Source organism: Nomia melanderi, chromosome 5, assembly GCF_051020985.1.
Source record: "Nomia melanderi isolate GNS246 chromosome 5, iyNomMela1, whole genome shotgun sequence".
NCBI classification, from domain to species: domain Eukaryota; kingdom Metazoa; phylum Arthropoda; class Insecta; order Hymenoptera; family Halictidae; genus Nomia; species Nomia melanderi.
In genome coordinates, this window is record NC_135003.1 from 2,283,867 (window position 1) to 2,310,327 (window position 26,461).

Genomic DNA, 26,461 nt, shown 5'->3' on the forward strand with positions numbered 1-26,461 from the left:
TCTCATAAATTAAGAATGTTTGTGTACGTATAGAAGTACTCGTCCAGTGATTTAAAATTTTCAAATTTTACACAATATACTAACTTCTCTATGGAAAATATGTTTATATATCATTAGCTATTTATTTATTTAACATTTGAATATTTAAAACAATATGTATTATGCATTTGTATATTATAAAAAAAAAAACAATTTTAATTAATAGTATTCTACACTTTACTATCGATATCATGTGGTCAATCAATTCTGCGTATTTATTTCCATTTTCTCAGATGAAAAGAATCTTGAATTTTAGTACGCCAGCTTCGACGCAAAATATCTGTATCTTATACTGTTTCTCAAGTTTTCTCATTTCTGTATTTTTATATCCACTAACAGTAGGTAATGAAGGGGCGGTAACAATGTCATCTTTCTGGGAGAACGACTTTTGGACTAATTTCAGACTTGAAGGACATAAAATGAACATGTAAAATCCATTTCAGGCATAACTCCGTGCAGTTAGGAAAACGATTGGAGTCGTTTAGCAACGAAGTGAATTCTCGTGGATTGTGCGAGTTAACCTAGATTCGACGTGGAAAATTCCGCGAGAAAATATATTAGAATTCAGTGATTCCGCGGATTCCGTGATTCTTCGCGTAAAATGTTACCCTGCCTAACTGTGAAGGAGGAACGACATTGTGTCTCAGAATGCCCAGGAGGATAGAATTCGCGTTCCCGACGTACGGCCCTCAAAAGATTCTCCCAATACCAAGGATTCTAAATGAATTTCTCTTATCGGACGTGCATAGTGAATTCTGTCCAAAAGATTTGATGTTACCTCCGACTTCATTATTATCGAAATATTTCTCATTTCATCTTGATAAATTACAACTAAATTTCTCTAGAAATTTCAGTCGCTTCTTATGTACAATATTTCCTAACGTAACTTCGTAAAGTGAAATAAGAAAGTATAAATTGCCATAATATCCGGGATTATTTCTTTTCTTTTGACATTCTCCACATCTTTGATGATTATACTGCACTTTCAGACATTATTGTTCCTTGAAACAATGATGTTTTTAAATCTGTTATTTGTAAAAGCTAGTTTTTTAAGGTCATTAGAATGTAACTAAAATCTGCAAATTCATACACACACTGTCGGGAAAAAATATAACAGTAAACAGTTAAAATTATTTTCTCAATTTAATCATATTTCCTGAATTGCTAATATCCTGAATGACTAAGCTTGAAAAATAATTTTAAGTTAAAATTTCGAAAAATACCTTTTAACACCTTCGATAGAAATAGTGTTAATGTGTATTACGAAGATAAATGATTGTTGGAAATCTTACAAAAATAAGGGTAATATGGTTCCCTAGCAAAAATGGTAAAAAACATTTACATAACATTTTAGGATTAAAAGTAAACAAATAAAGCAAATTTCTTTATGTGCATACAAAAATGTTACCATATTTCTTTTTCATACAGTATGCCACTGTGTGCTCATAATTATGTAGGTTAGTACGTATAATGTTGATTTATCGAATATCGATTGCTACGAAATACATTCGTATAACATAACAAAAGTCAAAAATGAAATAATTTTAATATAATAATCGATTTTTGAGAGGTCACATTACCCTTTCTTATAGAAGGCCAAAATACCAACACGTGTAACTTGGAAAATTTTTACTTCATATCTGAAAATACCAGTTATTAAATAATTTCACTTATAAATATCAATTCTATAAACCTTCTATAAAATATACTGTAACGTACGATTTTTTCACTTACATAGTTTGCAAGAAATACATAAAACTTTCGTTCTAAGGTCATATTAATTATGTCTTTTATTAACAAAAATAATGTGTTATGTACTGTAAATGCATTTACTTATACATAATTCGAATACATGCAACAGACGACACCATTGATTACTAAATGTTTTGTTATAATAAAAAAAATCACGAAGGGGCCACATTACCACCTTCTCCTCTGTTATAAGTATTTTTCTCATATTTACAGTGGAATTTATTTGCAAACGAGTTGCATTCAAATCGACGTCCAAATTTAAACGAAAAGTTAGACGCAAAACATTTTATCTTCATAAAAAGAGTCACGTATAGTATGCGCAAGAATAGTTATGGGTGAAGAGCTGACGAAGGAATACCGGGAAATAGAATTCGTTGACTACGGAGATTTGCTTGGACAAGGGATGCGGCCCGGATTTTATCCGAAAAACAGTTTTTCCATGCAAATGGCGAGGCTATCGAATCGGTCGGCGAGTAATTCGCGACACACCCCATATACGTGGATGCTTAGCCACGTATGAACACACAGGTGCATCGCTCGTAAGCCAAGCGCGTGGACGTGATATACTTGACCCACGTTTCAACGTGACACTATTTTTCCCCCGCGATTTATTACCACGGATTTATCACCAGAGATTTATTTTCACGGAAAACAGAAAGGAAATTAAGTCAGGAACCTTGATTTCTTTTACCATTCCCTAAATGCTCGTTCCATCTCCCTTCGCCCCTCCTCTCTTCATTTTTCCTTTTCGTTAAAGCTTTTATCGTTCTACGGTTAGGTTGCTCGCGAAAACCAGGAATTTCACCGTTTACGTAGCCCCTATCTAAGGATTCATACCTGAATAAGCGATCTCAGGGAAGCTATAAATCTTTCGTTACGCTTGTTCCATCTTTGGGCGATCCATCTTCCTGCTTCGCCAAACCGATCTACCTCGAGAGAATTCGAACCCCTTGATTATCCGCTTAAGGAAGTTGCCACCTAATTGCACTGTTCGCTCCTATTGTCTGCGAGTTTTTCGAAGATTTCGTAAGTGCTTCGAAATCAAGACTTGAATATTGATTGTCATTTTACGGAGATAGTTCCGAGTGAAATAATTTTTACATTCCACGACAGGAAATTGGCTTGGTTAATATCGAAAGGAAGATCAGATATTCTTACGCTATTTTTGCCCAATGTTATGATCCGCTTTTACTGATAGTAAATCGGGATTTTTACTGTCATGATTAAACTGCGAATCGTTATGCATTTATAGCTTCTCAAGGTTTTCAGGAAAGTAAGTGCCTGTAAAATAGAAATTTAGGTAGAATTTAATATAGTCTTTTTAAAGGACCAATGTGTTTTTTATTTAAAAATCATTGATCTCGGTAAAGAGATAGCGTAATAATCTTAATAATACTTACTGCTTTAATAAATTGAAAAGGATACTTTTTATTTTTAATTAGAACTCAAAGTTAAGTTATTAAAAGTTCTTTGGAAATTGTTCTTATAAATTATTTGATTTCTAAATATTTGATTTTGTGACTGTAATTCTAAATATATAATTTCAATAACAAAAAAATAAACTGGACGTTTTATCATGTAGGTATTTACTCAGTAAAAAATTAGCAAAGTGACAAAGTCACTTAAGAAGTCTTTTTAAGACAATTATACAATGCATATTTTAAAATATAAGGTTGTAAGATTAAATAAAAATTACAAATTTCATACTTTGTATTAGCTACAGTAGATGTTGCATTTGCTTTATTGTTAGTATAAAAGGCTGGTGAAGTTTCATATTTTAATTTATCAATGATTTTTTTTAAAGATTAAGGAGAATACGCAGTTTAAAATTTAGGTTTCAATAAAAACTTGAGTTATTTCAAATTAGATAAAAATATACATATACTATTATGAATATTTTGCCACATTTTTATAAAGCAGTGTGTCTTTAATTTATAATTAGAGAGGTACGTGAGTTTATAAAATAATTACTACCATAAGGTCGATCAGTTGCAAGTTCAAAGAAACTGGTTTTCACAATATAATTAGAAACGTGAAAATACTCGGCAAGCGGAGGAAAAGAATAAAGTTATTTACGATCAAAATACATAATGTAGAATGAAATTAATAATGTAGCAGGTGCACATTGTCTTGAAGCAGTAAGCGCATCTTAGGTTCGTGTTTCCTCACGGTGTACTTAACAAGCTACGTAATTCTGTTAGTCTGGGAAATGAGAGACACTTAAGTAAATACTTCAATTCGACAAACACTTTATAATCTTTAACGAATCTAATAAGCATGTAAAGTACAAGATATATTTTTATATGATACTTTTAAAATAAAGTAACTGTTTTATGCAGCGACATCATTTTAACGGTAAATTACAAGATATCAAATCATTTTATAAAACTCTATTTATACATTAATTATAATGAATAGTTATCAGTATGTTAATCAATATTCTGTTATTTTTTAATGCTGAAAGACGTATCTAATTATTACTTCAATAATATACTATAGAACATGCGCATCGATGAAACATCATTCATTGATATCGCAAATAGACCATGTTCGTTAGAAAACCGGAAACATGATACTAATTAATTGTTATCTGATTTCCAATGTAATTAATTTGAGGAGATTATCTGGTTGATTTCTATTATTATATCTTTGCGATTAGTTGTGTTATTATGAGATCACGACACCTGACTATATATTCAGCACAGAAATATATATTGTTTTTAAATCTTTAAAAATTAATCAAAAATAACTTGTGGTGAAGGTAAAAATGCAGCAAAGAAGTAGTACGTAGAAAAATGTTTTATTTGCGAGTCGCGCGTGCTGCTGCGCCACACTCGTGGCTGCCCGTGCAGACCGCCACAAAGTTTTTCAAAAAATAAAATTATCGAAAAATATTAATATAATTTTTTAAATGTGAATGATATAAGGATTACGCAATAAGTATATACGGTATCTTTTGATACTTATTAAATCTTTGATTTAATACAAATTTCATTTTTTAAGTTAGTATAATATAATGATTTGATTTATATAGCTTACATATATTTACGGTTGTGGTGATGTGCATGTAGAAAGAGCAAATAAGCAGCCATTCTACGCTAATGCCATACCCTCTCAAACATGTGTATTTATGCATAAACAAAATACAGTGTATTAATATATATCTACATAGTAATTTTTCACGAATATCTCCGAAACTAAGGCTAGGTTGAAGGGAGGGGGGTTACACATATAAGAAAAAGTTGTTCCAAATGTTAATTTCTACAACATATTCGAAAGTCATCAAAATCCGTGGAGTAAGCGCTCATTTATATAATTACTAGTATGTTCAAAATTATTGTCATTATTCTACATTTTACATAATTTCAACTGCTTGGACTATATAACTAATCAGGAATTAAAATAAATCCCCGTAGATTCCTAAAAATGTAATCTTTAAGGAGATTAAAGTAATTGCAAAGAATCCTTTAATATGAATGCTATATAAAGTGGAAGCTCATTTCAAATGAGCTATAAATTTCAAGATAAATTGTGTTAATTGAAAATCTTGCAAACAGTGCGGAAAAGGAGAGTTGTTAAGTTGTGTTCTAGATTAAAAGGACCTGTTATTATATGCGAACCGCTTGAAGTGAATTTCAAACGTGGAAAGTACATACAGCTTCTTACAAACTAAAACTGCCCAGGGTACAAATTACTTATTTCATGAAACACTGAAATCTCGCGTTAAGAATTTTTACTGTACATTTTTTGCATTCGCGATGCATGCTTCCTAATTACGAAGTATAATTGTACGAGTTATAATTTTGGATTCTCGCGAAGTAGTGAATGTTATCCATGTAGACGTATATACACTGTGGTGAAGGTAACAATGCAGCAAAGAAGTAGCACGTAGAAAAATGTTTTATTCGTGAGTTACACGACGTTTAGATTTACACTGAATCGTTCAGCGTGGACCCGTCCTTTTATGCGCTTTTTGGGTTCCACGCTGGAGACAATTGACGATCGATGAACGATCAATTTTCGTCGTGGTCCACGCTGCTGCGCCACACTCGTGGCTGGCCGCGCAAACCACCACACACATTAACGAAAATCCTGATTTTTAACCTGTAACAAATCATAACTGGATTACAGTCATTCATTTAAATTCAAAAGTTTGTAAACTGTATTTTATAGACTGACAACTATTTTTCAAGGATTCTTCGGTAATTTGATAGATTTTAGTTACTTTGAAATGGATATCAGTTATAACGTGAATCAATTATAACATTAAACAATACAAGAAATACTAATTGTAAGCAAAAAATATGTGTTTAATATGTAATCTCTAGTTGAATTTAAGAGGATTTTTCAGTTCAAAATAAGAAAAAACCATTCATTGCATTTAACACTTTTACATAAATCTTTCATCTGATTATTAACACATTGCATACTGGTAACGAGAAATCTCGTTTTTATATAAAGACACTTAACTATGCAACTTTGCTAATTACCACAGCATTTAAAAAAAATATTAAATCTGATTCAAATTAATTATCTATTTAAAACATATTACATAACAATATTGTAAGGTGGCCGAGCCTGTATGCGTTGGTGTATGAATGTGTGAGTACGGTGTGGAGCTGCGTGCCTGCTGAAGTGTTTGGGACGATGCTTTGGGAATGTTTCAGTTTTAGAAATCGGGCGAAGAGTGCGTGTGTTTCTAAATTAACTATCCTTACTCACAATACCCATCCTACAATATGATATCTGAGTTTTTGTATGTATAGTGATATAAGTTTATCTCACTGAAAATTGCTATTCGCACAATTCGGTTTTCTGAAAATTAGCCGAAATGTTAACAAAAGTACAATATATGATAGCAATTTGGAGCTTAGATAATGTAGTAAAACGTGGTTGTATAAGACTCTTTTTATTCGATGTTACTATCTCGAATGTTGCAGAATGAGTGCCCTGAAAAGGGCATTGTTTAACCAGAGGACCCCCTCTTATCAGCGTGACTTTCGCTCTGTTCATTGCACCCCAAGACTCGGGGATGCTTTCCTTTAAAAAGGCACTGATTGGCGAAACGCAGACGACCAGCGTTCGACTTTTCCTTCACTAAAATTATCTTACACAAGCTAAAGAAACACAATATTCAGAAAGTCAATATTCAATCATGTATTGTCAGTTCGAAAACTATATCACGAAATATCAAAATATTGTTCTAAAATTAATTACAAATGAAACACTATTTTGAAATATATAGCGTTAATATTAAACGCTGAAATATAACTCGCTACAAGAACGCTCTTTTCCGAGCGCTAATCAAAGAAGTATTCCGTACGAGAGTTGCAAACAATACCTCGTTTTTTAGGAAATCTGCCGGTTCCTTTCGGCAAGCCGATTCCGTTATCCCTCCAGTGGCTCCGGGAAAAGCTCATATGTTCCTTCGAAAACGTCGGGCCTAATCACCGTCTCCAGCATAGGTTTAATTAGCACCCTCTTCGGAGGTGTGGACAGTGAGTTCCGAGCGTTCTTCGAAAGGGATGGTGCAGGAGCGTAGAATTTTTCAAATGTTCCCTTCAAATATTATTATATAATGTTGTGAGTATGAATGGAAGATTGTGCGTGTAGTCAGTGTCGCTTTGCAACTGGGCGGCGCCGGTATGTTTGGAAATTAAGGTGACGATGTGTGGAAGAGTCAAGTACTTGGAGGAACGGGAAAGAAGAGTGTGTTTGGGACCGAGCAAATGGACCGTGAGACAGGCGTAAAAACGCAGCGTGTACTCACGTGACTGCGCAAATTTTTTCCATGGATGCGAGGGTCAAAGTGCGAGTGAAAAGGGATACACGTGAAAAGAAAGAAAGAACGATTGGGAATGAAGCATATAACTGTGCGGATGTTCAGTGGCGAATGGGTTGAGCGTCGAAGTTACGATCGAGCAGTGAGAACGACTTTTCATGCGAGTCAGCGAGCGAGCAGATGTGTTGTGAACGGTCTATTGTTCGGTGCTACGTCTCTGTTGTAGTTTCTGTTCTTAATAAACTGGTGTTATTGTTTTTGTTGTAAACTTTGAGTTCTGCGATAAACGATCTCTCTCCGACCATACCTTCCGATAACATTAATATCATTTTCCTTAAACTTTTTTGTTAGGAAAAATAGGCTCTTTTCTAAAAGCGACGATTTGTCTGAGTAATTTTTGCGTGCATTCGCTAAACACCATCTAAATGTTAACCCTTTGCATTGAAGAAGTGATTCTCAGTCACTATTTGATTCAATATACCAAAATGATAAAATCTTATACAAAATATTAAACTTCGCGTAATCTATAAATATGTGAAATATTGAAGTAATAACATTGTTTCTTAGCTTATGTGTGTTCTCTCGTTTAGTCCGTTTCAAGGAGTGTCGTATATAACTCACTGGAAAATGTTGAATATTTCTAATGAAAAACTTCCGAATGCAAAGAGTTAAAAATCATTCCCCAACTCGTAAAACGCGAAAACATCACGTCTGACGCATCTTCACGAGTGCCGACGCTAACAAGACAAGAAGAAAAAAGTCGTTCGCGCCTTCACCGATTTTCCCGTTCCATTCACTCGGAAAGCAATCTCCGCCCGATCAAATGCTCGATTACATCATTGTCGCAAACAATTCCAATTAAATGAGAAACGTGGCAATCAAGTTCGGCATTCAGTTCTTTATAAAAGGCTGTCGCGTCGCTGACAAAACGGAAGGAAATACGACACTATCCATTAGTTTCCATTTGTTATTCTCGGTTTCGTGGCTACTCGATGATTCTCTAAATCAAACATAAAATTTTCAATCACAACTTTTCGGTTTAAATGATGTGATTTCGAACGTGCGCAGTATATTCTCATAGTTTTATAGAATTTAGCCTTATAAGTCGTGATACATTCCTATATTGCTTGAAACGCAGGCTTTGATCAAATTTTTAATGCAATGAATAACTTTATCTTTCAATAGTTCCACAAATATTTACATTATAGTATTAATATGCATATCACGTGTATAAGTTGACATAGCTTATTCGAAATATAAAACGAAAGATACCTTATATCTTCGATCATCCGATGTTCCAATATTATATTTATAAACATGTAAGATTTAATGAATGTAATTTCAACATGATTTTGTACACTTCTGTTAACGATCATTCAATTTTATAATTATTTTTAAAAATCGTTATTTCTAGAATATACAAATTTTCCAAATGCTGTTTTCACATTTTTTTTCTTTGTAAATTAATTTATTCCTTAAAAAATAATCTAGGTATTTGAAAAATTAAATAACGAGTATAATATAAATAGAACATGGAAATATTCCAATATATTTATCTTTTTTCTTTGGAAAATATAAACAAAATCATGTAGATATTATTTTTACGAAACATTTATATGATGCTATAACTTTCATTTTTATTTGAACAATTTTTATAATATTTAAGCTCTTGTTTGAAACTTCTCCCAAAAACTATGACCAGCTTTGAAATTGATGAGTTTTAAATAGAACGGAAATGATGACGATTAATCGATGCAAAGACTACCAGTATGGAGGTTTCCGGATAACCTTTTAATTAAATTTCTAGGAATTGTTTTTGCTACGTTTGTTACTCGTATTGGAAATTTCTGACAAATGTTTACTTTTTTCGCTAGGTATTTCACACTTTCTAATCTATAGCTTTAAAATCTAAAACAATTCTGAACTATCCGAATGGTACGTAATAATTTATCTATTGGCAGTTTTTATTGCAAAACATTCACTATGAAATGAAAAGCGCAGGAACATATTAAATGATTTAATACACACCTTGGGAAGTAACCTAGCGCGTCTATCAAAGCATTATAAAAAATTAATGCAAAAAAGTGATTACAGTGGAAACATGAACACGTAACCAGGTGGATGGAAGTTTAGTAATGTATTGTATAAAGCAACAAATGAGATTCAAAATTTCCAATAATAGCTTGCGGTAATCTGTTTATAAACTGGTTAACCCAGTTTGCGAAGCAATTATATTCAAACAATATTCTTTACCGTGGAAAAACTATTAGATTAACGAGGATAAACATTTGTTTATATTCTTTAGGATAAATACAAAAATTTAATTTTCTTTATATTTATGTTGCAATCATTGTTTTGAAAAGTAGATTCTCTTTCGTTTGCAGTAAATAATTTCTACTAAATTTAATCAAATTCAAAAAGTCTCTGCGTAACAAACTTCACTTCTTTTATTCTTTATTGCCATTGTGGATTCGCAAAATTAGCACGTAATTCATTCTCTTTTTGAATTTCATTGTGCTGATTTCAAATGCACGTGAAACAAAGTATCTTGTCCTGTCAACGTAGAAAACAAAAATAAACTATTAAACTTTATATACAATAAGATTCACACAGTAACATTGTGTAATAAGCATTATTAGTCGAAGAACTTTAGTCTGTTATCCGAATAATGGTACGACTACAGTTACACCTACTCGAATAATGTTTCTCATTGATACAGATCAACGCAATCTAAAAAATTTAATTCAATAGACGATCAGTTAATTAGTATTTCCAACTGAAATTGTCCGTGAACTAAAATCACCATGATAATTTACGTTAATCGTCGTCTTGGCTGCTGTCCAAACTAAGTTTCGGGGTTACACCACGAAAGGGGTTGATGGTCGGTGACCAGCGACCTTTGTCAGTGTCAGTATACCATCACCTTCTTTATTTTCTTGGCTCCTATTGAATAGTCGATCGTGGCGAACGAATCAAGGCAATAGAGATCAAGTATTTTGGAAAGCAATCGAGTGAATCAAAGGGTGCGGCTTTGGACAGGTCCTCCGGACGCTAGGGGATCGGAAAGTGGTTGCAAAGGGGTTGGGAATAAGGTTCGAGGATGGGTGGGGACTTCATTGATTTCTTACACGTGGCCCACTAACTCGCACACCAATCGTGTATCGTTATTGGATATAACCGTTCTCTAAATCATTACGAAAAAACAATTTCAAACACTTTTTTTATTTTCACCAATAATCGATGCCCCTTTAAACTCGTTAAACTTTTTCTCTATCGTCCTTTCATCAATTCGCGACCTCTGTATCAAAATGCAACGGTTTTATTAAACATAGCTATAAATGTTAAATTTTCTAAGGCTGACGACGATGATAATGTGTTTAGTTTCTGTTTCGAATTGAATTTTTCAGTGAAAGATACAATATATTTTTATATCATTGTTCCGGAGTAAATAGTTTCGGTGAAATGTTTTCCATTCTTTTATATTATTTACTGTGTACTATTTAATTATGATCAAAGTAACAAGTTGAATCAAGGTTCTGTAGTCGTCTGTAGTGAAAGGTTGTTTATACTTAGCAGCTTTTAGAATTTCAAATGATTTGCATTCAGAAAACAGCGAATCGTCTTGTTGCTTACCCTTATAAGTAAACTAAGCTTACGCTGTATCGAATCGCGAGATACTAGGATTTCGCTATTAACTGCAGCTGTCGTTCTACCATCATGTAATCAATACAAAAACGTTTTTGACTTATAGTAGCTATTTATAACTATTTATTCACGATTAATGAATAAAAACATTATTTGATTTTATTATACTATTTATTTTGTTGTATTCTGCATGTTTACTTGTACTATGAATGCATACAAATTCTAAGTTAAACAATTGAATATAAGAGATATTAAAAAGTTCATTTACACGAAGGTTTTTATTTCATTTCGTCATTTTGTGATTATTAAATTACGAGTAGAATTTAAATATGGAATATAGTAGAAATTTCAAATAAAAATAGAATAACGAGTAAATATTAACGCATTTCATAGTCCAACTTATATTCTATTGAAATTCAAGATTAATGAAATTATGAATACGTTTACGAATTTTATGCATAATATTTTTCACAAGAGTTTGTAACTAGTACAGATCGAAATTCTTAAATTTAATCAAATTAAAGGTTTGTCTTTGATATTCATTAAAATGTTAAAAATATTAGAAAATATTTATAAATGTTTCTTGTAAAAAATGAATATCCTTTAAAGCTTCTTATAAGAATGAGGAATGAAACATTGCTGTTTATACAATCTGTTGTAGTTCATTACATTTAGAAACACCGTAATAGGTATATGCACTAGTAAGCATTACAGTTAAGTACCACAATTACTTCACAAGATATGTGAGTACTGCAAATGATTTTTGCGTTAAAGTTGTCAGGGCCAGCATATTCTACAGTGCGATGGAGTGGGCAATATTTTACGGAAATGCTACACTAAAAAATGGAAAATCTTTTTCCCCAGTGGTTTCTCTTAACTTCCGCAATTTTTAAGCATGATGAGGAACGTGATTTTACAGCAACGTCAAGCAAACTCAATTATATAAAAATTTTTAAATGGATACTAAATTTTTGTTGAAAATGTAAATAAATTAAATTACAGATGAAGATCACATGTAACCCTCCAAGAATATTAAGGCATTATACGTATACGTTTCATTGCACAGTACTAACTGTGATACTGTTCCTAACAGACAATATTTTGTTTTGTTATTATTTAATTATCATTTTCTTTCTACTTTCTGGGGTTGAACCTTGCCATTGTCCCTCTCTGTAATCTTTTTGCATAGGGTGCATGTAGTTTTACTAATTTTCATATGTTAATCGTGCTTTTATCGCCATTAAAATATGTTCTTTATCTGTAAAAAACGTCCTCGCAGTTGTTTTTGACAAAACATGGAACGAGAAATATTGATAAAAGACAATGAACTACCGCGTTATGTAGAGACGACGTAACTGTGAAACGACGTAAATCCGAAGGACGTAACTCGGAGGCCTATTGTACACTAGACGGTCCGCACACGCCTATCAATCACTATTACTTTTGTCAAAAAAGGTTGTTCAAAATATCGATTCTTGCAACAGTCGCCAATTATATGAAAATCGGCGTTTTCACTTGAATATGTGCAGTGTTACCTTTTGTTTAACGTAGACCCAATACATATACAGTGAAGTCTGTATTGGTACTAATGTTGACAGGCGGTGGCGTCCACTACTACAGTGCAGAGAGTTGAGATTATACGTATACAGAGCGTATACGTATCTAGTAACTGAAGCAAAGTGTAACTTTGTTCCTATTGAACTGAGAAAAAAATCATAATGAAAGTCTTTGCTAAATAATTACCAAATTTTTCGCTGTACGCTATACATATGTATACTTCTATTCTTTATAAGTTTATTTATTTTAAAAATTAAACTAACTTCATTTATTTAAACTTTATTTATTTTATTTTATTGCACTCTATGCCTTTATAACTTCATGAGAAAAATAGCGACTGTTTTAGAGTTATGTAGTTTCTATACGAGCGAACGGATACATAATACAATTTTTTTAAAAATGAGCAAAATTTATACCTGTGAAAAACGATTATGATGTTCAAATGTTGAAATCAGTAGAACAACATACAATTTTTAAAAAATTCAGGGGGGATAGGAGAGGGTAGTTAATGATTAGAATTAAAGACGGCTATGAAACATATGGAAAAATCTGAATTATCAACAAACGATGATAAGGTCTGTAACGGAGAAAGAAGAGTTTATTCATTTCTATCCCTCCCTGTTTAAACTTTACAAAAAATAATTATCCAGAAACTAAAATTATGTACGTATTCATAAGAAATTTATTTTTGATAAGAATAATCGAAGCTCAATATTAATTTCTTACTTTATTGTGGCTGTAGAACTGGTCTCACAAAGATTGTGTCCGCAGTGTATCAACAACAAGTGTTATAGATACATTTTATATATATATATATAGTACTCTCCGATCTTTCTCTATTATCTTCGAGAGATTAAAATAGTACTGTACCTCTACGAATGTCCATATTTAATTCACAATAAGTCTCGATCACTGTGTTCGAACCTAATATCCATGGACACACGTGATTTTATTTGCGTCGGTCGAAATTTATACACAGAGAAGTGGTACGTGCGACTGATACAAAACTGTCACTCTTAATCCTCATTAATATTCACGTGACCAACGTAAAAGGTCGATGTTATTATTGCTTCGCGATGGGGGCTTTTAAATTTCCGACTGTATTCATGAAACGATCCTTCTTTTTTCCTCCGAAATCCTGACCGGGAACGCGTTTCGGCCGTAATGAAGCGACTCGTATACACTGTAAATTCTGCGAACGACTGGCCGTAACTCTTTTTAAACATTCGCCGGTCTGAACAGATAGATAGTCATGACGCGTCAGCCATTTGGATACCTCCCATATGGATTACCGGTTCCGTTAAAAGTTAACGCTGGACCCTGTGAAAATTTATCCCCGTCCCACCCAGCGGCATTAAATTTTAAATTATATGCGCAGTGCAAGAGGCGTATTTATTTTGCCACTGTGGCCGGCATATTTACTGCGGCGCACGGCCAGTGATCAGGAGAAATTCCATGAAAGCTTCGGTGAACTATACGCTTGGTTGCATTGTCGTGGTTATCGTGATCGTCAAGTGATTATAGAAACGTATTACAGTCCAAAAATTTACGATCTTTCAGCGTTTTCAATATCTTTGTATTTTTAAAAAAAATTTCCAATCTGAGCGTAAATCAATAATACTTTTTATCAACTAAGTAATAACATTTGCTTTGATTATAACGTGTATTCTTTCTGACAGATTTCATATAGACTGTTTTATCGTGTCCTTTATTCTTGAACGATTTTGCCAAATATTCTAAATTTTTTCCTTTAAATCAGCTGATGCAGCGATTGGCGAAACATGTGTTTTAAACAAAGTCAACATTCTCCATTAGGTTTGTATGGAGAGAATAGCTTAACCATGGGAATGAGGGGATTTACCTTAATAAGAATATCTGATTTTTTATGGATTTAGTACTGAATACTTAGATGAGTCTTTACGTCATATTACAAATACACATGTACTCTTTTTTCAAAACATTAAAAACTGTTAGAATTCATGAAATGTTTGCTCAAAATCTTTTATCTTCTTTGACGAACTCGACTTTTCTGAACTTGTAAGATTGAAGTTTTCAAGACATTCTTGGATCCAGCGTACTTAACACTGAGTTACTTTATTCCAATTCTCTCAACTCCAGGATGATTGAAATCAAATCAAGTGATCAATCAAAAAATCAAGTGTTTAGAACCAGGGATATTTATATTGGATATCTTGAATACAAAGACCTCTACATTAGGCTTCATGAATTCAGAATAATCAATGTAGTATCCTTTGAATTCAGAAGGGGTTTCTGCTAAGAGTCTTGAGGTTGATGTTTGTAGCAAGAGTTGAATTGGGGATGATCTATAACAGGTTTCATGAAGACGATGTGGTATATATGGGGTCCCTTGATGTTGATGTGGTCTATACCGAACCTCTTGATTCCGGTGCGGTCTGTATCAAATCCTTTGAGTTGGCTATAGCCTATATTAAGTCTCTTCACTCCGACCTGGTCAGTGTTTGGTCTTCAAAGTTCGAAATCGTTTAAATAAGCTATAGAGAATATAAACTTACTCACTATTTTTATATTCTTTGTACTAAAGCAATAGTTCTTAACCTTTTCGAGGTCATGGAATATTTTTTGCTACAACAAAAATTTACGAGACACCAAAGTCATTGAGGACGCATATTTTAGAATAAAAATAAAAATGCAGATATCTATTTATAAGCTTCTACGGCCAACAACGAATCTCAGACACATTTCTCACAGAACTTCCTATAAATTTCAATGATTCCACAAAGTACTGATTAAAAACTACTACATTCGAATTATCCTAAGCTGCAGTGGCGCAGGGTGACCAAGCCACACCCCAATTATGACTCCGTAAATATAAAAATCCTTCGAATTTGATAAAATTGGCAATTACGAGTGATGTAGATATACCTCTACCCTGAAAGAACTAGCCCCACTAACACCGATCTCTATTACCTAAATGTAACTCGTGTGTACGTATCGTAAAAAACTCTATCAATCATTGAAGGTGAATGCAAAAGATTCGAACGTAACACAAATTGATGCTTCATAATTTTTGAATCAGTAGTCAGTATCAAAAAATTTAAAGTGCTAGACACACAGGCACACGCATACAATTATCTCCATAACATATTTGAAGGTCGAGGTCTCATAATGGATTGTCCTTTTTCTAAGTACTTACGATAGCTCCTCTTTCCCGAACATATTTTTGTGAATATTTCGAAAACGAAGGTTAAGCGATAGTAACGTGTATAGGGAAAAGTTGTTTAGAATGATAACCTTGACAACATAGTTTAAGATCGAAATCGGCGGGGACATGCATTTAAAAATTTACCTCTTTTGAAATTCCAGTTTCAATACCCTTCCTTGTAAGTATTAAGAAGAATTAAAAAGAGAATATAACGATGAATTTTACATTTAAAACTATATACTTTGTATATTTGCTAAAACTTTCTCATTTACTTTTGTGATGATATGTAACAAGTACACTTGTTATCAAGTTTCATTTTTATTCCCCATTATTTGATTATTTTCGAAGAACATGTTCAATCAGTTGAAAAATTTTGTTCAATTTTCAAAATCTCCAAATTTTTTACAAATATAATACTTTAAAACAATTTATTATTATTAATATCGTATGTAATAAATAATTTTTTACATAATACCTAGATTTCACATTCCCATGTACATTTTAATGACGAAAACCTGCAACATTCAGCTATAATTTTGCAGAAATTCCACGAGGTGCCTGGCCGAGTTACCCTTGTCAGATACTAATTATACCAGAAAATCCGACGAATATAGTGCAATCATTCATCGGAATGTTCCTCGATTTAATATTCTTTCGTAGTTCGTTGCTGGAAGTGTAACAAGTCTACACAAAGGCAGAAATGATGTATAAACGGTACATTAAAAACGAAGGTATTCCTTTGTAAATGAGTAGTGCGACCGTCCCCGTTCCTTATACACGAGAAAGTCTCAGCCGAGAGAAAAATCTAGGTATTACCGGTATGTCTGGATCCAGCAGACTCTTTGTGATTTCAAGGGCCTAGGGGTTTTTTCTATCGCTTCCAGTTAGCAATAAATTTTCGAAAGCCACGCATTAAGAATTACGGTCGGAAGAAAGTGGGTCGCGAATCAATCGGACGAAGAAGACCCCCGAACTGTGTAGACTCGGATGGCGCGGTTTGGCTCGATGGGAAGAGTAATCACTGTGGAAGGACCTACCAGCATAATTAATTCCAGGACCAGACTTTCGAGTCGCTTGCGGCACAGACGTTAACGCGCCTCCTCTTTTTTCTTATTATTAGTGCTCAAACTGCGGACAGTAATTAAACCAATGCGACGTAACATTAAATACATGACAGTCGACGACCGTACATGAGAATAAAAGTCGTGATACTGGAAGACGAATCAAAACTTCGCACGTCGGTGGTTCTCGCACGGTTTTTTCGGATACGCTCGAGGAAATATCCTATGCCAAATTTCTTTCTTTCACATTAAAGCGACAAGTTTTCGAAGCTCTTGACTATTGGTTTTTTCGGCGGAAATATTATCGCGTATACGACAGTCATGTTTGTCGTCTGTATAAAATCCTTTAAAACATTTTAAAACATATTTGAAATGCACGTAATACAATATAGGCCTGTTGAATTGGATGAATGGAGAGTTTCGGGTAAATATGGATGTTTGTGTCAACTTTAAGTAAGAGTTTAGAAATTTATTTTTTATAATTGTTGAAATTTTATCCGTTTTATTTAATTGTAATTGTTTCGGTATTAGATTGTTTACGTAAGTTTACAGTTTTATAAATGACTTTCGAGAAGCTAAAATTATTTGTATAAATTATTTTACTTGTTGAATTAATAATTTCAGTATGTTAGACATACATAAAATGGGTATTAAATGTGCATTAAATTTTGTTAAGTGTAATAGCTGTGTCGCGTTAATATTAAAGAGAAAATAGAGTTCCCATAGAAATTTCAAAATCGATCTCACGAAAATAAACAGTCGGTACTTGTGTTCCCTCTTCTTCGTGCTCGAAAAGTCACCCGTACAAATATTTAATGTTTCATTTGCAAACTCTTCGCTGGAAGGAAGAGGAGTAGTTATTGAATCAAACACCCGGGGGTTAGAGAGGACTCGAGTCCTAATCGATCAGTCGCTTTTATTTCAATTCTGTTCGTCCGTTTATGGCCACTACGTGATATTTCGTTCTTCTATCAATTTGTTGTCAAAGAAGTCACTTTTAAAAGGTTGCCATTTTAACAGCAATCATTTCTTTCATCGAATATTAAAATTAATTTTAATCTTTCAAAGACCGTGCCGGAGTCACTTCTTCTGACTCGCGTTATTGAGCGGTGGAGAGTATGCCTCGAGCAAAAGTAATCAATTAATCGAAGAAGTAAAGAAATGTGATGCTCTGATTTTTACAATTTTTCTTTAAATGGAAAATCAAATAAATATTATAGAATCATTTTACATTATTATTACAAATATATATTTAATCTAAGGGAGATGTAAAATCTCTCATTCTAATTTGTAATGTATCGACACCCTTCTATTTTAATGACTTTTAACCCTTTGCACTCGAGAGGTGACTCTCAGTCACCATTTGATTTGATATAATAAAATTACAAACTGTTATAGATAATATTAAGTTTTGTATAATGCATCAATATGTGAAATATTTATACAAAATAGTTTTGTTTCTTAATTTACGTGTGTTTTCTCATTAGTTCGTTTCAAACAATGTCGTCTGTGTCTTATTGGAAAGTGTCGAATGTTTCTAGTCAAAAGCTTCCGAGTGCAAAGGGTTAATATGTTTTCAAGCACGTGATCTTGGACAACATTTTCTTCTTTACACATAATCTACGGAAAGCTCTGGTTTTCAACATAATCACGAAAATTTTTCACTACCGCACACTGAATTTTATATCCATGAGCGTGACTGAGACTGCTGCAAGCATATGATCATTATGATCGTCACTGTAACACGGCGCCACAACCATAGGCGTGTATTTGTTACGGTGCGTGTGGCGAAAAAACAACAAAAAACAACAAAATTAACAGTGCACTCTCATTTAGAGGAAAGTCTTGTTCGGGTGGTTCGGAGATATACGACTTGTGGTATATTCCGCTTAACGTGGTTTAAGAACTTACGTGATACTTAGTACTTTTCTCTGCACAACTTTTATCATTACTAAGCTTAGCTGATATTTCATATCGACTATGTCTAATGCCTCGTGTTTAACAACGTTACCTGTCGTTGCAAACAAAGTTGGCTTCCAAATATAACAGTCCCATTGAATGAGTATGCCTTGTAATGCAAGATAATTATTTTGTTAATATCTCAGTAATTATTCGTTTACCCTACATAGTATGAGTTATTCAGAATCGTCATGTTGTGTGACTCACCCTGTGTATAAGGAAGAAAAAGCTGCCCAAAATAATGCCCTTGACAGGTTATTGTAAAATCATTGGAATTAAATGTTTGCATATTAGATTTTGCCTAATTTATTTGACAAGATATTGCAAAATTCTTTAGCGACAATTTTTCAAGACAACACTAACGGAGGATAAAATTCATTTCAAGTTGTCGTTAGAAACAGACTTAGGAAACACGGAGAAGGAAAGTTATTTCTAGTCGAAGAAAGATTTCCCTTTCATTCGGCTATTCGCTTGAATTGCCACTTGAAATTCCTCACATTATCAGCGTACGTCTCATCGCGCTGGCAGACGTCAATTAGCATGATTCATTTTTGGGACAGCATTAATCTGCTCGATTCAGAATCCTCTTACCTCCATCAAGCACGCTATGCTAATTAACTTAATAAGCCGAGTATTTGTAGTGCAAAGAGAATCAGCCGAATTAAACTTCGGGTCTCTCCGAAGATACTTCGGAACTGAACCGCGCATCGCATAACGGTAAATTGCCCGTAGCGATGAGCATTCCGCCATCCTCGAAATTGACGCGGGAATTCATCTTAATAATCCACCTATTAGCGGCGCATAGATATTTTGAACAAAGCGTTCCGCCGATTATACGTTCCTCTAGTCGAGCCTGCGTGAATTCCAGTTTCTCCGAAATGGAGATGCAACTGGCATCGACGCAAGGAAGACTGGGGAACCCAATTCTCCCTCGTGACTCTACGTATTTGTGTTTACCTGTTTCTCATGTTTACTTTCATGGAACATACGATACTTATAGTTTTTATACCCGAAAAAGTTATTTTTAATTTTTTGCATTCGCGAGACGATTCTCAGTCATTTGATTTGATATAGTTAAAGTATGATGTTTAGTAATCAATTTTGTATAACGTACCAATACGTGAGATATTGAAATAGAATAGACGTGATTTTTCTGTTGGAACGGTTGATAGCCGGATTTATCACACGTACGTGACCAGGCATTTTCGACAGAAATTTAGATTTTTTAACCGTTTAAACGTTACCATTCTCTGTTTGCCTGGTTTGTTCGTTTTACTTTTCCAAATTTCTCACCATCGTCGCGGTGGTGGCAACCAGTTGTACAGTAAGCTCGAAAACTTTTGAAGGGTACCGTTGTTGTTTAAGGGGTGTTTTCATTTAAAACTTTGAAAAAATCAATCTTTTCTTGCTACGTCTTTTTCTTTCGAAGTCACTTCGAAATGGAGATTTATGCCATCGGTAAGGAATATACCAGTTTGAAGATTATCCTTTTTAGGGGCCCTTGACTGCCATCGGGTTGTCAAGCAATACACGGTATTCGGACGTGCTATTTCGGGATTCTGAAAAGTGACCATACCATTGAGGGAGAATTTCTTCTGTAACACATAACGGGCTTTATTTCTCACAAGTTAACAGAACGATACATCAACGGTTAAGCACTGCGATACAATGATCGATCGACGCGGAATTGGTCGCGAGAGAAGGGAAAAATGAAAGATGGCGCAGGATGTCGGATTTCGAGCGCACGCGCTGCTTAGTGGAAAAACTTCACGTTTTCGCGATCCTACGCGCGCGGCCGAAACCGCCCCGATGACTCCACGCTTGCACACGGTATTACTCGGGCTTGTGACGGCCGCAGAGCCGTAACGAACCACGTTGCCCTATGTTGAACTCGGCTCAATCCCTAAAAAGCCCTATTTCCTACACCATAAAACGAGAAAGTTCGTAAAAGTCATACAGAGGGAGTCCTCCAAGTACCGTCAGTTGCCCCCCCCCCCCCCCCCAATCAGGGGCGGAAACAGTCGCTCCGAAAAATCCAGTTGCGAGTCCCGAAACGGCTCCTCGTGCTCTTCGTCGCGCGACCCAATTGGTGGGCGTGAGCGTCTCAGCCAATCAGGTGTGTGCTTTCAAATCTAACCACTCAGACGAGAATGCCAGGTTTGTTGCAATGGACGGTACCTGCCGTGAAGGCCTACCTTGGAGAGTTCCCATGGGCACGGGATTGGGATCAGGCCCAGTCAACCGAAGCCGAACACTTACCACCGTTGTCTTGGTTAGGTCGAAGATGGCGAGGCCCGTGGAGGTACAGTACGTTACTAATGTGAACCCAGCCGGCCTGTGGCTCAAAAGTGAAGAGAGGCAAGGGGATTCAGTCGCACGTTCCACCTCAGTTCGTGGCTGGACTAGTAACAAAGTTGTGCCGAAACTAATTCCGCCATTACTATCGGGCTGAGCGTCAAGAGTGGACGTCTCTTCTTGCTCCTCTTCACTTGTAAGTCACAGGTTGGCTGAATTCGCGTCAGTAACGCATGTAGACTGTTGATAGCACCGAGCTCCTTCCCTAAGCTCTACTAACTGTCCAGGCTAGTGCCGGAGCAGATGGGATACTGCTCACACATTGAGATCCTCGAAAGATCTCTGGCCCAGAATGTGGGCATTCAACCTCTGTCACTGCGAAGCCAACGCCAATGTCCAGCACAGTCGAAGCCGTAGAGCACCCGAACCCCGCAATACCAATTATCACAAGTCTATTCATGGGACCTGTTTAACTTCTGATAAAACAATAAGAAGTATTTCCCATATTTAGGTATCTCATCCATACCAGGACTTAGTTGGTCCAATTTAGGTACCCTGGGATCACCAATTCCCATACCGCAATCGTTACGCAGCTCCTGAGGGTGATCTGGTGATATAGTGTACTTGGGGTGATGTAAGGCCTGCACATGAGCCTAAAACATTGGGATTTCCCCGACGTTGTTGAATTTCTCGTTCATAATTCTGCCTATAATTTATGTATGTAGTTATTTGAAAAATCATGTTAAACCTTCGATATTGACACAATACTATAAAAGGATGATAACTGAAACTTTGTATTGTATTATTATCTATCAAATGATAGGTAATATATTGAATTATAATGACATCATCATGTTACATAAATATGTTTTCGAAATATATTTTGAATTTTTCTCAAAAAGTAATTCCCACCATAGTTTCTGTAATAAACTTCATGAAAATTAATGAAATTAATAATAGATTTATTTAATCTCTAGTTACAAATAAAATAGATTAGTGAATTACCAAACATGAATTGTTTACAAAATTATTCACGTAAACAAATGAAGAAAAAGGCTCAGTTTCTTGTTTATTAATGTAAAAAAAATTACTTCAAAATAATATTTATTATTCGAAGTATTTCAACAGATTCTTTATATAGAAGAAATTTAATTTACACAAAGCATTCGCATGTAAAGCTATTTTCATAACATATAAACTAATTTTTACATAAGTGATGTGTAGAATTTATTTTAAGTGGTTTTGAAATATACTTATTAACGTCATTTTTTCCATGAAATTTTGTACTCGTACTGTCAAATCTAAGAATTTTCAAATATTTCATTATTCCTTTTTGGTGCCTCCTATAACATGAGACAAGTTTTAAAAATTGATGTCTTTTGATAGATAGACATAAATCAATCGTAATAAGAAAATATTAGGTATAATATTAAACTTCAACTCGATTTAAGGAAAAAAGGAAAACTGAATTCACATCTTCAGGACGTACATCATAAGTAAGCACGATGGGCTCTGCATGTTTCAGAAGGATTCCGCGTGACTCATATTTTGCTGACTTTCGTATCGCACGACGACAGGCGTTTAGTGAAATGGGGAATTCTAACGCGCTGATTTTTCTTGTTTGTTACAGTAACGAAATTCATCCGTATTGGAATAGCTGACAAGAACGACAATCCGCCTTACTTCGACAAAGGCCTCTACGAGGCTGAAGTAGACGAAAATGAGGACATCCAGCACACGGTTCTCACTGTCACCGCCAAAGATCACGACGAGTGTAAGTCAATCTGTACAAAACCATTACATATCTACTTCTCTAGTTCTCAAGCTTAGAGGAAGAATCTCTTTACCAACAGGTGACAAAAGCTATGGCAGTCAAATAAAAAATTAAAGTAGGTTATTTTTGTTTTATTTTTTAATATTTCACTTAAATACTATTCTTTAGTAATTTCTTTCAAAGTCAGCAATATTATTATTAACCTTTTGCACTCCAAGAGTTTTCTACCAAAAATACCCAACACACTTTCTGATGAAATATAGTCAACATTTTTTTAACCTAACTTAATGTATTTAAATCGTACATAAATTAAAGAAAGAGGCTATTTTATTTTAATATTTCACATAAATTATTTCTATAAAAATAACGTTCATTTAACATATACGAAATGAAGACATACTCATTTTTTATTTATATCATATTTGAACGTATGGAACTACTTCACATATTCTATTTATTGTTAAGAAGCATCTTACAATCTAACTTTTGCGTAATCGTAATGATCTTTAATATCATGGTGATAAATTTGAGTGATTCTAATTTTTAGTATTTTTGGTCATTTAAAAATTTTAATAATAAAAGTAAAAAGGAAAAAATAAATTGTTTATGAAAAAATTTAAATTAAATATTGGCAATAAATGAAAATGAATAACAATTCTGAAAGTTTTAATCTATTCTGAATAAATTTGATCTACAATCTCAATAAAAACCATTTGTTTTGGATAATTGGACAAAACGAAAATTATTATAAAATTTTCTTTACGCATTTGTAAATCTTTTCAAACGACTTTGAGAGAATTGTAATCACTTATAAATAACTTAGACTTCTGAAGAGTGTGTTTTTACAATAAAATTGATTTTAAAGTAAATATTTTTTGTAGAGAATATTTGTGGAAAATATTGTAGAATATTTTTATTTGTAATATAATAATATAATAATTATTACTCTTAAAATAATAATGGTAATTAATTGAGAACATAGCTTTGTTATCAAATGGTCATGATTGAAAGTATCTCATTCCTCAAAGCCTAAGAGAAAATAAATTTCTACTAGCTAGATTATTATATACCTACCCATATACCTCTAAATCTCAGTACATACGTTACACAAATAACGAACTTCCATTATTTCGATGCTAGTCAATATTAATCTATCGAACTTAAAAATGTGACTATCCGATAAAATAAAACGTGCAATCCCATTTATGGACAGAAATAAAACGGTCGAATTATTGGGCGGCAGTGTAACTGCTCAGCGTGAAAAATAAATTCTCAGTTCGATAAGCGAGTTCTCGGCAACCGAACAAACTTTCCCGGCAATGTGTCTTCGCTCTGTTCCATGTAATGATTTTATAGCCAGTCGAAGTTTCCGTATCCTTAATCCGGGGAACAAGTTTCGTCGAGTAACAAAATCCATTCACCTCTCTACAAGACTTGGCTCCTGAGACACATTAACTGCTTACGAAAGTTTAAATACCAGATGGCTGGCCGAAGTCACGAAACATATTTATCTGCCGGTCCTCAATTAAGAACTTGAACGTTCGGGACGTTATTAAATTCTAATAAAACTCGTTTAACGGCCGCAGTTCAGCCACTTCAAACCAGTCGTTCCGCGAGTAAAAGAAGTCAGGCGTAAACTAATTTCCACGCTACTTATGATCGAACACGTTTCTCGGAGAAATTTCCACGGTGAAAATTTGAAGTGTTGCTGCCTTAATGAATATCGCTCGCCTAGAGTGTTAAAAATCAAGCACAGCGCGAGTCAATCGTCGAAGCGTTATGGAAATGGCGGCTAGAAGACTCGATGTCCGTTTCGTATACTGGGCGTCACAGATAAATTAGAACGATACAAGCTGAAAATTATTAGCAACTTGTTAATGAGAATTAAATATATATTTTGATGAACAAATATGAATGTTCCACTTAGTGAGTCGATAAGAATGGACAAAGGTGATTATTAAATCACTATTAAAAATTTGTCAATCTCTTGCAAGTAGATTTTAGCAGCAGATTTTCGTGGCAGATTTTCATTAAAAAAGCACTTTCTTGGGACTATACAGTTTCTCTACGGAGAGATGAATAAATAATACAAACTTTTTAAAAAATGGGAAAAATTTATTCCATCAAAAACGACTATGAGGTTGTGAGGGTAACGATAAAGTCTTGCCGACTTAAATTTAACAACGCTTTAAAACGTCAGTGTATCTGTTTTTATTGCAAAATTAAATTTATGCACTTTAAATTTAATACTCATCGCAACTGTTTGAAAACTAATAATTAAAGATGCTGTGTATTTTTTGAATAATTACGTTTGTTACTTTGTGTTGCTTGTATCGGTGTATTTTTACCAACGTGCATAAGATAATAACGAAGCGTTTTGTTAGTGGTGGTCTGGCTTAGGTGGCGGTAATTTACCTAGTTTCACGTTATTGCTAGGTGTAAGAAAATATGTATAGGTAATGTGAAACCGCAAAATCGTGGTTGCTCCACTTTTTGACCATTTATAGGATGTTTTAAAAATGTATGTCGCTACTACCACAAAAAAGGAGACTGGATACCTTAATCCTTTACTCTCTCGTGAAAACTTCAACAGCAACTTGCAAACAGACTATTCATTTTTTACCTATGGTTTCTTTCAGACTATTCACCTTTTTAGTAAGTAGAACACGATGCAAGAATAAAAAAATGTACTGCCCGAATACTATAATGTACATAACACTTATAATGAAGTTTTTTTTGAACTTGAACTTTTAAAAAGTAAAACAAAGATTTAAAAACAGTATTATTATAACTTGTTTAATGAATTTCTTTTATTAGTAGGTATAATTTATCCCTAAGAAGTTCTATTAAATTGTCAAAGTATCATAGATTTTTCTGCAGTCCCTACAAAACGTAAAATATTCCGCTACGCTGTAGATGGAAAATTTCTTGGCTGACTTTGACATTCGTAGCTTGTAATCCTGTAATGGAACGTCATTTAAGTGTAAAACGTCAGGCAGAGAAACTTAATTTTCGTTATGTAAATGAAGAAGGAGATCGTTTGCGATTTAACCAGCGGTATGCTTCTTTCACCGTTAAGGACGGAAAATTGAAGACATTTTGCCAATGTTACATCTTTGGATCCGTCTTTCCACGACGTCGTGAGCAAGAAGACCGTAATCTTTCCATGGATTCCTATTTGAAAGAACCTTTTTCTGCATTTTACAGCCTCGCGTATTCGATACGAGATTACGAGCGGTAACATAGGCGGCGCATTCGCCGTGAAGAATATGACTGGCGCCATTTACGTCGCAGGTCCATTGGATTACGAGACGAGGAAAAGGGTTAGTATATCAGTTTCACTGAACATGGTATGAAAAATAAAATGGAAACGGCACATTAACACACCGTTAAAAAGAATCAGAGACACGGTT

The 26,461-nt window shown here is 34.1% G+C and overlaps 1 protein-coding gene across 3 annotated transcripts in view; it reads left to right on the forward strand.

The window, feature by feature from the left end:
* The window catches only part of LOC116424766 (neural-cadherin), a 446,688-nt gene that overhangs the window by 395,186 nt on the left and 25,041 nt on the right, over positions 1-26,461 (forward strand). For all 3 annotated transcript variants that reach the window (XM_076367977.1, XM_076367978.1, XM_076367979.1), the window contains 2 exons: positions 22,905-23,048; positions 26,256-26,371. In XM_076367977.1, coding sequence (XP_076224092.1) covers positions 22,905-23,048; positions 26,256-26,371 — 260 coding nt within the window. The remainder of the gene's footprint in view (positions 1-22,904; positions 23,049-26,255; positions 26,372-26,461) is intronic.